The 14,659-nt window shown below is 35.2% G+C and overlaps 1 protein-coding gene across 2 annotated transcripts in view; it reads right to left on the bottom strand.

Moving 5' to 3' along the window:
* TAOK1 (TAO kinase 1) overlaps positions 1–14,659 on the bottom strand; it is a 151,788-nt gene that overhangs the window by 86,259 nt on the left and 50,870 nt on the right. For both annotated transcript variants that reach the window (XM_087854652.1, XM_045773569.2), the window contains one exon: positions 7,774–7,995. In XM_087854652.1, the coding sequence (XP_087710778.1) occupies positions 7,774–7,905 (132 nt within the window). In that variant the 5' untranslated portion in view covers positions 7,906–7,995. The remainder of the gene's footprint in view (positions 1–7,773; positions 7,996–14,659) is intronic.

Raw genomic sequence — 14,659 nt, 5'->3', positions numbered from 1 at the left:
TTAGAAATTAGTAACAAAAAAGGAAAACTAAGGGCGCCTGGGCGGCTCAGTCGGTTAAGTACCCGACTACTGATTTCAGCTCCAGTCATGATCTCAGGGTTATAAAGTCGAGCTCCACGTCTCCCCTCCCTCTGCCTCTCCCTCCCACCCTCAAACAAACAAACAACAACAAAAAACACAAAAAACAGAAAACTAGAAAATTCACAAAGTTGGGGAAATTAAACAACATACTTCTAAAACAATGGATCAAAGAAGAAATCACAAGGGAAATTAGAAATACCTAGAGTTGAATGAAAACAAAAATACAACATATCAAAACTTATGGGCCAAGTAAAAAAAATGCTCAGGAGGAAATCTGTAGCTATGAACACTTACATTTAAAAAAAAAAAAAAGTTCTCAAATTAGCAACCTAACTTTACAACTTAAGGAACTAGAAAAAGAACAAACTAAACCCAAATTTAGCAGAAGGAAGGAAATAATAAAGACTAAAGCAGAGATAAGCAAAACAGAGAACAGAAAAATATAGGGAAAATCAATGAAATCAAAAGTTGGTTCTTCAAAAAGATAAACAAAATTGACAAATCTTTAAGCCAGATGGCCTGAGGAAAAAAGATTACTAAAATGAGAAATTAACAAGGGGACATTACTACTGATTCTACAGAAATAAAAAGGATTTTAAGACAGTATTATGAACAACTATATGACGACAAATTAAGATAAAAAGTGCAAATTCTGAAAAATACAAAACCTACCAAGACTAAGCGATAAAGAAACAGAAAATCTGAATACTACTACATATTATAAGTAGACTGAATCAGTAATCAAAAATTTCCCAATAAAGCAAAGTCCTGGACTCAATGGGCTCTTAAAATTCAACAATAAGAAAACACACAACCCAATTTAAAAATGGGCCTAACACCCTGACACCTTACCAAAGAAAATATACAGATGGGAAATAAGCATATGTAAAGATGGTTCATAACATGTATTACAGGGAAATAGAAATTAAAACAATGAGATACTACTAGACACAATTAGCATGGCCAAAATCTGGAACACTGACAGTACCCTTTGGTACTGATGAGGATATGGAGCAACAAGAACTCTCATTCACTGCTGGTGGGAATGCAAAATGGTACAGTTCCTTTGTAAGATAGTTTGGTGGTTTCTTATCAAACTAAACATACTTCACCATACAATCCAGCAATGGCACTCCTTGGTATTTACTCAAAGGAGGTGAACACATATCCACACAAAAACCTGCACACAGAGGTATTTTTCAAGGTAGTGAAAATCCTCTGTTTGATGATGGGTACTTATCATACATTTGACTATACCCACAGAATGTACAATATCAAGAGTGAACCCTAATGTAAACTACGGTTATTATGTTTTGTCAATGTAAGTTCATCAGTTGTATTCTGGTGCAGGATACTGATAATAGAGGAGGCTATGCATGTGTGAGGGAAAGGACTATATGAAATCTCTGTACCTTCCTTTCAATTTTGCTGTGATCCTAACTAAAACTGCTCTAGAAAAATAAAGTCTTTTTAAAAAATGTTTTTAAATATCTCTACTTGAGGTGTCTAGGTGGCTCAGTCGGTTAAGCACCTGCCTTTGGCTCAGGTCATGCTCTCAGGGTCCTGGGATCCAGCCCTGTGTTGGGCTCCTGCTCAGGTGGAAGTCCACTTCTCCCTCTCCTGCTCCTACCCCCAGTTCATGCTCTCTCTCGTGAGCTCTCTCTCTCTAAAAAATAAATAAAATCTTCTAAAAAAATAAATAAAATAAATATCTCTACTTAATTTAAAATCTTCACCTCAATTTCCTTAAGATAAAACTGTTCAGGTTTATGAAGTATTGCAACTTCACTTCTCAACAGAAAATATATGTATATAAATATATTTTTAAAATTTTTATTTATTTACTTAAGTAATCTCCACACCCAACATGGGGCTTGAACTCAGGACCCCCAGATCAAGAGCTGCATGCTCTTCTGACTGAACCAGCCACATACTCCTATATATAAATCTTTTACTTGCTTATGGCAGTGTATTTTTAAACAATGAAAAAAACAACTACTTTCTCCCATCAGTAAGTTTTATGCCAAAAGATGTCTTCTTTAATGTGTACGAGAAACTACCAAATAGATACACACCATAAAATATTTTCCCCAGGGGTGCCTGGGTGGCTCAGTCGGTTAAGCAACCGACTTGATTTTGGCTTAGGTCACTATCTCAGGGTTGTGAGATCAAGCCCTGCATCGGGCTCCATGCCGAGCGTGGAGCTCACTCCCCTTCTCCCTCTGCTTCTTCCCACTTGTGCTCTGCTCTCTCTTGAAAAACTAAACAAAACAAACCCCCAAAAAACCAAAAAACCAAAACAAAACAGGCTCTTTAAATTAATATCACTCTAGTTCTATTCTGTTTCTTCTCTTTGCCTCCTTGGGCACTAATGTCATATGGCTTTAATTATTGCGTTGTAGTATTTTTGAAAATTTTTTTATTAAATAAATACTACACTCAACATGGGGCTCAAACTCACAACCCTGAGATCAAGAGTTGCAAGCTCCACTGACTGAGCCAGCTGGGCGCCTCTACTGTGTCACAGTCTTTTAATAATTGATAATCCAGGGCTCCCTTCAACAGTCTATTTAATATTCTTCATTATTTTCTAGGCTATTCACATTGCTTTATTCTCCTTTTCTTCTTTTTCCCTCCAAACTAACAAACATATCCATTAAGAGGAAATACAATGATGTTCATTAGAGTATTACTATTATTATTTTTAAAGATTTTATTTATTTATTCGACAGAGATAGAGACAGCCAGCGAGAGAAGGAACACAAGCAGGGGGAGTGGGAGAGGAAGAAGCAGGCTCATAGCGGAGGAGCCTGATGTGGGGCTCGATCCCATAATGCTGGGATCACACCCTGAGCCGAAGGCAGACGCTTAACCGCTGTGCCACCCAGGCGCCCCCTAGAGTATTATTTTTAACAGTAAAAACAGGAAGCGGGACTGAAAAACCTAAATAACTAATCATGTGGAATGATTAAGCAAATTATGATATACTGAATGGACATATAAAATCTGATACATTATTATCATGTACACTTATTAATATGAAAAATAAGCAGCAATGCAAAATTTCTAAAAACAAATGATACCATTTTCATTTTAAAAATTAAATGGCAAAGAGAAACAAAAGATAAAATGAACTTATGGGACTTCATCAAGATTAAAAGCTTCTGCACAGCCAAGGAAACAGTCAGAAAAACTAAGAGGCAGCCCACGGAATGGGAGAATATATTTGCAAATGACACTACAGATAAAGGACTGGTATCCAAGATCTACAAAGAACTTCTCAAACTCAATATACGAGAAACAAATAAACAAATCAAAAAATGGTCAGAAGATATGAACAGACACTTTTCCAATGAAGACATACAAATGGCTAACAGACACACGAAAAAATGTTCAAAATCATTAGCCATCAGGGAAATTCAAATCAAAACCACACTGAGATACCACCTTACGCCAGTTAGAATGGCAAAAATAGACAAGGCAAAAAACAACAATTGTTGGAGAGGATGTGGAGAAAGGGGATCCCTCCTACATTGTTGGTGGGAATGCAAGTTGGTACAGCCACTCTGGAAAACAGTGTGGAGGTCCCTTAAAAAGTTAAAAATTGAGCTACCCTATGGCCCAGCCATTGCACTACTGGGTGTTTACCCCAAAGATACAGACGTAGTAAAGAGAAGGGCCATATGCACCCCAATGTTCATAGCAGCAATGTGCACAATAGCTAAATTGTGGAAGGAGCCGAGATGCCCTTCAACAGATGACTGGATTAAGAAGTTGTGGTCCATATACACAATGGAATATTACTCAGCTATCAGAAAGAACGAGTTCTCAACATTTGCTGCAACATGGATGGCACTGGAGGAGATAATGCTAAGTGAAATAAGTCAAGCAGAGAAAGACAACTATCATATGATTTCTCTCATCTATGGAACATAAGAACTAGGATGATCGGTAGGGGAAGAAAGGGATAAAGAAAGGGGGGGTAATCAGAAGGGGGAATGAAACATGAGAGACTACGGACTATGAGAAACGAACTGAGGGCCTCAGAGGGGAGGGGGGTGGGGGAATGGGATAGACCGGTGATGGGTAGTAAGGAGGGCACGTATTGCATGGTGCACTGGGTGTTATACGCAACTAATGAATCATCGAGCCTTACATCGGAAACCGGGGATGTACTGTATGGTGACTAACATAATATAATAAAAAATCATTAAAAAAAAATTAAATGGCAAATGAACATATATAAACACTACATGTTACAGATATATATAGGATAAATAATTATCTCATTTTGCCCTGGACTATGGGGTTTCTAGGACATGGGACTTTCACCACTAAAACTGGAAGTCTTGGTTAAATTGAGATAACAGTCATCCTAGACATATGTACATAACCGAAAGGCTGAAAAGATGTAAATGAAATATTATCAGTGGCTATCTGAAGGGAAAATAATTATAAGAAATGGTTTCTGTATGCTTTTCATTTTTCAGTTAAAGGTGATATAATACATCTTTATATGAAACAAGCAAAGTTTACTAAGGGTCTTTTACTGAAAATCTCAAACTATATTCTAGCTAAAATTCAAGAGAAAACAGACTTAGCTATACCAATAAAAAAGTAACGAGAGAAAAGCCAAATAACTAAAACCAGGAATGAGCGGGAACATTACAACCAACCTACAGAAATAAAAAGGGTTATATGAGAATACTATTTACAATTATACATCAATAAATTAGATAACCGAGATGAAACAAATTCCTAGAACCCACAAATAAAGTAACTTAAGAAAATGAAAAATAGCAACAGACATTTAACAAGTAAACACTGAAAAAGTAATCAAAAACAAAGTCTATAACCAGATACCTTCCCTGTGAATTCTACCAGTTAAAGAATTAACAATTCTTCCCCAACTCTTTCAAAAAAAAGAAAAGAGAAACTTCCTAACTCAATGAGGCCAGTATTAGCCTGATACCAACACCAGACCAAGAACATCACAAGAAAATTACAGTGTCTCTCATGAATACAGATGTAAAAATCCTCAAAGTACTATCAAACCATATTAAATCATAAACCATGACAAAGTGGAATTTATCCCAGAAATGCAAGAGTGGTTCAATTTAACAAAATCAATAATGTAATATACTACATTAACAGAACAAAAGAGAAAAACCATATGATCATCTTAATTGATATCAAAAAGGTATATAACAGAGTGTAACAACCTTTCATGAAAAAAACACTCAAAAAATTAGAACTAGAAGGAACTTCCTCAATATGATAACAGGCATTTAAGAAAACCCCACAGCTAGAAACAAGGGTGCTCACTTTTATCACCACCATCAAAGTTCTAATTAGAGCAAACAGATAAGAAAAACAATAAAAAGCATCCATATTGGAGAGGAAGAAGTAAAACAACCTTTACTTGTAAGTGACATGATCTCTTATATATGGAATTCCAAAGTATCCACAAGAAAGATACTAGAGCTAATAAGTTTACCAAAATTTAGGGTAAAAATCAATGCACATAAATCAACTGTTTCTATATACCAGTAATGAGTAATCTGAAGAGGGAATTAAGAAAGTAATTCCATTGACAATAGCATCTAAAAGAGTCACATGCTGATGACTACACTAAAGCAATGAATTATAACACCTGTACACTGAAAACTATAAAACATTGCTGAACAAAACTGAAGACCTAAATATTTAGAAGGACATTTAGAAGGTAGTAAGACTTAATAATGGTAAGACACCAATACTACCAAACATGATCTACAGATTTAAACAATTACTAACAAATTCCAACAGCAGAAATGGAAAAGCCAATCCTCAAATTCATATGGAATTGCAAGGGGCCCCAAATAGCCAAAACTATCTTGAAAAAGAATAAAGTTATCCCTGATCTCAAACTTACTACAAAGCTACAGTCATCAGAACAGTATGATACTAGCATAAAGATGGCTATGTAGACAAATGGAAAAGAACTGAGAGTTCAGAAGTAAACTATACAATATGACCAACTGATTCCACAAAGATGCCAAGACAATTCAACAGAGAAAGAACAGTCTCTTTAATAGAGGGCACTGGAATAACTGGATTTCCACATACAAAAGAATGAGGATGGACCTTTACCTCACAACATATACAAAAATTAACTCAAAATGAATCAATGACCTGTAAGTAAGAGCCAAGACCATAAAACTCTTAGAAGAAAACATAAGGGTGAATCTTCATGACCTTGGATTTTGTACTGAATTCTTAGGGCACCAAAAGCATAAGTAACAATGACAAAAAACAGACCAACTGGACTTAATCCAAATTTAAAACTTCTGTACATCAGAGGACATTATCAAGAAAGTGAAAAAGATGAACTACAGAATGGCAGAAAATATCTGCAAATCCTGTATCTGATAAGGACTTAATATTCAGAATACATAAAGAACCCTTACAACTCAGCAAGGAGACAAACAACCCAATTTTTAAAATGGGCAAAGGATCTGAATAGACATTTCTCCCAAGAAGATATACAAATGGCCAATAAGCACATGAAAAGATGCTCAACATTATTAGTCAATAGGGAAATACAAATCAAAACATCAAGATACTACTTCACACTGTGTAGGATAGCTATAATCAAAACAACAAAAAATAACAGGCATTTGCGAGGATGTGGGGTAACTGGACCTCCGGTAAACTGCTGGTGGGAATGGAAATAGTGTAGCCATTACAGTGCAGTTTGGTAGTTTCTCAAATTACCATGTGATCTAGTATTTTCACTCTTAGGTACACACCCAAATTTGAAAACAGTGACTCAAGCAGATATCTGTACACCAATGTTCATTATAGCATTTATTCACAATAACCAAAAGGCGGACATGATCTAGTGTCCATCAACAAATGAATGGATAAACAAACCGTGGTATATTCATACAATGGGATATTCAGCTATAAAAAGGAATGAAGTAGTGATACATGCTACAACATGGCTGACCTGTAAAGTGTTATGCTACACATTATGCTAAGTGTTATAAGCTATACACAAAAGTACAAATATTGTATGATTCCACTCATATGAAATATCTAGAGTAGGCAAATTCATAGAAAAAAGTAGATTAGAGGTTAAGTAGAGGGAGAAGGAGGAGTTGTTGCTAATACAGAGCTTCTGTTTGGGGTGATGAAAAAGTTTTGGAAAAAATGGTAATGGTTGTACAACATTGTGAGCGTAATTAACACCACAAATTGTACACTTAAAAATGGTTAAAATGGCAAATTTGATGATTCTTTTAGCACAACACACACACATATACACACAAGAAAAAAGACTTTGGTACATAGCCTTCTGTCAAATAGTAATTCTAGATTTCCACAACACTAAAATTGACTGTGTATGAGACTACAGAAGTCAGTGTTCTGCAATACTTAATTCTACAGTAATTCAAGACTTCTCAACCCACTGTGCTAAAATGCTAAACCATATGTAAGTTAAAGCAAAATAAAATTCGTTCCCATTTTTTCAACAATCCAAAAAGCTCAATAAATAAAACTATCTACTTTCATATTATACACATATATCTATGCAAGTGATTATAAAATGGACTATTGCTTATGTTTCTTTATATTATTGTTTCTTACCCTGCTGGGGCTAAATACTAAGTAAATGCTGGTCACTGACATTAAGCCTTTAACACTTACAAAATACACTGCTCCAAAGCTTCCATGGCCAATTTCTCTGAGATCTGTGAAGAGCTTCTCTGGATCTTCTTTGAAGAAGAGCTCTGCAATTTCAGGGTCCTTCAGGCTGCCCGCTCGGTTAGTTGATGGCATCCTGCTGGGCAATCAGTTCTCTGATTCTAATTTTATACTGCTATCCCAATCCTTGGTTCATCTGTATGAATGAAGCCACGCTGGCATAAACTATTGTAGAGAAATAAGAAAAGAAAAAAGTCAGGAAAAGCAAAAGCTGCTAAGAATAATTAGTATAAGATCATTTTCTGACAGCATATACAAAATTATCTCAGGCCTAGATTTTCACTGAGAAGGAAATGTGGTCTACTAGCTCAACTTAGCTCATCATCACAATCACCTGTGGTCCTTTAAGAAAACCCAGATTCTTAATATCCATAGTATATAACTACATATTATATATACACTTTTAAAAATTAAACAAACCTTATGTCTTAGAAGCCTTTCTGTATCTGTACTTAAAGATTTGTCTAATCCAGATGCAGTGCACCCATCAGAAGAGATAACACATAAGCTATGAAAAACGTGCACAACAACTTAAGATGGACCAATACTATGTCTCTAACACCAGGAAGATTCCCAACTATTAATGATATTCAAATATAAGAAAATACACAAAAGATTTAATTCAGTAAGCTGTTTCTTTTCCTTTCAAATACCATTTGCTAGTATTTAATCAACTCTAATACAGACATTCCAAAGAAAACTACAATGGGAGAAAGTAATAAATTTCACACAGATAACCGTTTCCCCATAAACCTGATTCACATTAAAATATGGCCTTTATCAAATCTGCATCATTAGACAAGTAGATAGTACAGTTAAGCAGTAAATTTCCTGATGTTCTGTTATCAGTTCCTTTATATCTAATTACTCAATTTTAAAAATAGCTGTCATAATTGAGAGGCTTCAGAACCTGGGTTCTGGAATGACAATGCCTCGACATGAATCCTGGCAACACTATTTACAAACTGTGAGCTTGGGTAGCTTCATTTGCCTAATCTGTACACTGAATATAACCTATTCCACAGAATGGGATAGCATCCTCCAGAAAATCAGAGAAATAAGAAATAATGAGGGTACTGACCATTTACTTTATCAAATACCAAAAAGTAACTATGGCATCTTTCAGAATACTAAAAATAGGACAAGCAAATCAATAATCTAAAAGACAGTCCAGAAACAAACCCGTGTACGTCTATCTTGGAATTTAGCATACAACTAAAGGAGAAGAAATAAATGTTGAGAAAACTGAGAACCCATTCAGAAAAAAATATATAAAAATTATAATCCTATCATATATCTTATGTAAATATTACCACTAAGTGGATTAAGAGACATCCTGAATAAATGAGGAAAAAATGAATTTGAGACCTGTTCCTCAAACTGAATACCAGAACTTACATGTGGGTCAGAAAAACAATCATAAAAAATGAAACTGGGGTGTCTGGCTGGCTCAGTAAGAAGAACATGTGATTCCTGATCTTGGGGTCATGAGTTTGAGCCCCATGCTGAGTGGGGCTTATTATTTATTAAAATAAATAAATAAAATTAATAAAAATGAAACTATACATAAGTACTAGAAGTAAGTTCCTCTGTAATCAAGGATTGAGGAAACTTTCCTATGATCCAAATCCAAAACAACAATGACGAAGACTGATATATATTTAACAGTCTAAAGAAGAAAACCTGGGACAAGGGGCCATGGAAAAAAACACTCCAAACAAAAAGATAAAAGATAAACTTGGAAAAAGAGTTTGAAATTAATTTTTACAAAGGGTTTCATATCCCTAATATGTAAAAAGTAAAAAAAAAACAAAAAATCTGATATCGTTAATACCTGAAAAGTTTCTGAAAACAGCAAAGAAAATATACAGCAGATACATGTAGTTCACAGGGAAAAAAATTAGCTTTGATTAAATTAACAACTTTAAAAAAATTAAATTGCTTAGGGGTGCCTAGGTGGCTCAGTCAGGTAGGCGTCTGCCTTCCCCTGGGGTCATGATCTCAGGGTCCCGGGATCAAGCCCCACATCAGGCTCCCTGCTCGGCAGGGAGTCTGCTTCTCCCTCTGCCTCCCCCCCTTGGCTTGTGTGTGCTCTCTCTCTCTCAAATAAATAAAATCTTTAAAAAAATAAATTGCTAAAATCTAACCAACCATCAAATACATGAAAATATGTTCAAAATCACACCAATTAAGAGAAATACAAATTAAAACTATACTAAGATTTCATTTTGTACCTATCAGAAAGACAAAAATTAACCACATGCTGATGGTGGGATGAAGGGAAATATGTATGCACTCATCCATTAATAGTGGTAATGAAAAAACAGTACAAACCCTATGGAGAAAAATCTAGCAAAAACATACAGGCACTTATCATTTCACATAAAAATACCACTTTAAGGAATTAATACCAAAGATACTTATAGAAAACATAAGAAAACATAAATGCACAAGGTCAGGAACTGGAAATCAATACATGGACTGTAAAATGATACAACCATTTTGGAAAACTGTTTAACAGATGCTTATCAAGAAAAATAAACATGTACTGTATGAAGGAGCAATTCCTGAACTAGTTGTCATTTATTCAAAGAAAAGAAAACACAGGCACACAAAAACTCACACATAGTAGCTTTATTCATAATAGTCCAAAACTGCAAATAATACAAATGTCTATCAACAAATAAATGTATAATAGAACTGTGGTATATTCACACAATGAAATACTATTCACAGCAATAAAAACAAATAAACTACTGATACATGAAGGAACACAAATGAATATCAAAAGCATTATGCCACTCAGTAAAAGAAGCCAGAAACAAGAGTATGTACTTAATGATTCCCCTGATAAATTCTCAAACAGGCAAAACTGGTCTGAAGTAATAGATCCATGGTTACTTGGGATGGGTATGAGGGACAAAAGGGCCAAAGGAGCTTCTGGAGATGAGAGAATGTTCTATATCTTGAGGTAGTGAATTACGTAAATATATACACCTGTATCATGTATTATATTATGCAACTGGGTTCTAAAACTACACCTGAACACTTAAAATGGATACATTTCACTATATGTAAATTATACTTCAATGAAATTAACTTTAAAAAGTTAAATGGCTTAAATCTAAGTGCCAGATACACATACATAAAATCTAAGTACTAGGGGCGCCTGGGTGGGTCAGTCGGGTTAAGCGTCTGCCTTCAGCTGAGGTCATGATCCCAGGATCCTGGGATAGAGCCCTCCATCAGGCTCCTTGCTCAGCAGGGAGCCTACTTCTCCCTCTCCCTGGGGCTCCCCCTGCTTGTGCGCGGATGTGTGTGTGCGCGTGCGTGCGCTCTCTTTCTCTCTCTCTCACTGCCAAATCTTTTTTTTTAAATCTAAGTACCATATATATATGCTCTCTTGCATGCACACTCTCTATATAGTACAAATTTATGAACAAGGTATAGAAGGATATGTATTGAAATGTTAATACTTTCTGTGATAAAGTAGAGCCATGAAAAGCATTATTTGTTAGCCTACGCATCTGTATTATCTGAATTTTTACAGCGACTGCTTTTATAATTTTAAGAAATTTACTTTACATTGTACTTTAAATTTGAGAAAAATAAAATAGAACATTTTAGAACTAGAAGAATACATACTCTGACTAGGGAGAACATCGAAAGGCTATCCACATTTTTTTTTTAATTCACAAAAGATTTATGCATTTTACAATTTTGTATGTCAAAAAAAATTGAGTCAAACAGAAAAACTGAAACTTACAGAGCTAACACAATCAAGGATCAACATTCCTTAAATATATAAACATCATTCAAATCACTCAGAAAGTAGCTAATTCACCAACATATAAATAACTGGTCAAAAGATGTATGTCAGCATTCCATAAACATGTAATATAAATTACTGGGGAGAGAATTTAAAACTTGATGGGTATGGCCATGAGTTTTGGATTCTATTTTCCTCCTTTAACTCCTGGTGGCTTTGACCTAAAAGTGCCCTGAATTACAGCAAGGAAACCCATGAAGAAATCCCCTCTTTCCGTCCAAAGGACCAGGAAAAGGAGATCTTGTGATCTAAAAGACTGGGCAGAGGGGAGCCATTATTTTCTCTTTTCTCTCCCCAGCCACAGAACTGCACTGCCCCAGGAACAGAAAAAAACTGTGAGAAAACCTCTCTTTGGAGAGAAAAATTGCAAAATACGGCCCTCTGTCGGTCCAAAAAGTATGAGGGGAATTCCCATTATTTTTTTAAACTCCTCTCTTCTTTCCCCATTTCACTTATGGGGACTCCCAGTTATGGAGAACTGTAAATGCTCAGAGAAAAACCTGTCTTTCTGATAAGAACCAGGGAAAAGTCCAGTGGAAATTGAAGAGTAAATGGAGGAAAATCATGGAGAAGAGAGAGCTGGAAAAGAGATCCCTAATTCTTTTATTTTGGTATAAGCCAAAACAAATACTGATTTGCACTTGTGTAAAGCAGACTCAAAGAAGTGTAGCAAAGGCTACATTAAAGACAACTAATCTATAATATAAACCACTGCCAGGTCTCATTCTATCACTGAGAGGCACAGCACAGGGCAAATCCAAAGACCACAGCAAAGGTTTTAGAAATAGAACTGATACTGGAACCACCACTCACAGAAAGTGAGACAGAACTTCCCATTTAAACCAGTTGGTGTCTACTGAAACAAAGAAAAACCAACATTCTCCAGAGCATATTAAAAGGACTCAAAAATGACAACATAATATTCACAATGTCCAAGATAAAATCCAAAATTACTCTACATGCAAAACAAAACAAAACCACACACACACACACACACACACACACACACACACACACACACAAACTGGTAAATGTGACAAATTATCAAGGGAAGAGAGGACCAACAGATGCCTGTTTTGAGACGATTCATGTTGGAATTATCACACAAAGACTTTAAAGCAGTTATTATAACCATAACAAATGAGGTAATGGTTAACACTCTGGAAACAAATGAAAAGATATAAGTTCTTAGTAGAGAAATAAAAAAGAAATTTTTTAAAAATCACATGAAGAATTTAGAACTGAAAAATACAGTATCATAAATGAGGAGCACCTGGCTGACAAGTCTGTACAGCATGCAACTCTTGATCTTGGGGTCGTGAGTTCAAACCCCACGTTGGGCACATTACTTATTAAAAAAAAAAAAAATACAAAAAAACTCCCAAAACTCATTGCAGGGGCTCAACTGCACAACAGAGAAGACATGACAGAGGAAAGAGTCCGTAAACTTTAAGACACAGCAACAGAAATTAATGAAACTAAAGAACAGAGAGGAAAAAAAGATTGAAAAAACTGAACAGAGCCTTAGTGACTTGTTGAACAATATCAAATTGGCTACGTTTCAAACCACTGGTGTTATTAAGGAGAGGAAAAATAAATTGGTAGAGAAAAAAATTTTCTTAGTAATGTCTGAATATTTCACAGATTTGACAAAAGACATAAATTTAGAGATTCAAGAAACTCAACAAACCCCAAACAGGACAAATTCAAAGAAAATCAGGCTAGACACATCTAATCAAAATGTTAGAAAAAGATAAACTAAAATTTAAATGACAAGAGACTTTGCTAAAAAACAGAGTCCACAGAAAGTGGAATAATATCTTTAAGGTGATAAAAGGAAAGAACTACCAACCCAGAACATAATTCTTTATCTAGCAGAAGTCTTCTACAGGAATGAGGGAGGGAGAGGCTCTTATATGATGCAAAATTAAGAGAACCTGTTGCCAACAGACCTACTTTAAAAGAAAAACAAAATATTAAACAAAAGAAAGCTAGAGTAGCTACATTAGTATCAGACAAAATAGACTTCAGAACTAAGAAAATTGCAAGGGATAAAGAAGAACATTATATAATGATAAGATTCCATTCATCAAATCCCAAATTTGTCTTCACCTAACAAAAGAGCTTCTAACTCATGAAGCAAAAATTGATACAACAGAGAACAGAAATAAAACAAGTCTATAATTATACTGGGAAACTCCAACACTCCTCTCTCAGAAATTCAAAGAAAAAGTAGTCTGAAAATATACAGAACAACACTATCAACCAAGTTTACCTAACGACATTTCCAGAATACTCTACTTGACAACAGAATATACATTCTTTTCAAGAGCGAATATGATATCCACACCAAGACAGATTACACTCTGGACCATAAAACAAATCTTAACAAGCATGAAAAAATTTCAATTCATACAAAATACGTTATCTGACCACAGTGTAATTAATTACCTTTAAAGTCAGTAACAAAAATATGACTTTTTTAAAAAAAGATTTTATTTATTTATTTGTCAGAGAGAGAGAGAGGACAAGCAGGGGTAGCAGCAGGCAGAGGAGAAGCAAGCTTCCCTGCAGAGCAAGGAGCCCGAGGCAGGACTCGATCCCAGCACCCTGGGATCATGACCTGAGCTGAAGGTAGATGCTTAACCCACTGAGCCACCCAGGCATCCCCCAAAATATTACTTTTTAAAGAAAAAACACCAAATTTGGAAATTAAACACACACTTCTATGTAATCCATGGGTCAGTAAATAAATTTCAAGGGAAATTAGAAAAGAATATAAATTGGGGCACCTGGCTGGCTCAGTCTAAAGAGCATGCAACTCTTGGTCTTGGGATTATGAGTTCAGACCCCACATTCAGGGTAGAGATTACTTAGAATTACAAAAAAGAATACAAATTAAATGAAAATAAAAATGCAACATAAAATTTGTAGGATACAACTAATACAGTGCTTACATAGAAATTTAAGGCACTAAATCTATATTAGGAAAAAAAAAAG

Source organism: Ursus americanus, chromosome 23, assembly GCF_024610735.1.
Source record: "Ursus americanus isolate L20-20 chromosome 23, mUrsAme1.1.p, whole genome shotgun sequence".
Classification (NCBI taxonomy): Eukaryota; Metazoa; Chordata; class Mammalia; order Carnivora; family Ursidae; genus Ursus; species Ursus americanus.
This window is presented reverse-complemented; position numbering and strand designations above follow the sequence as displayed.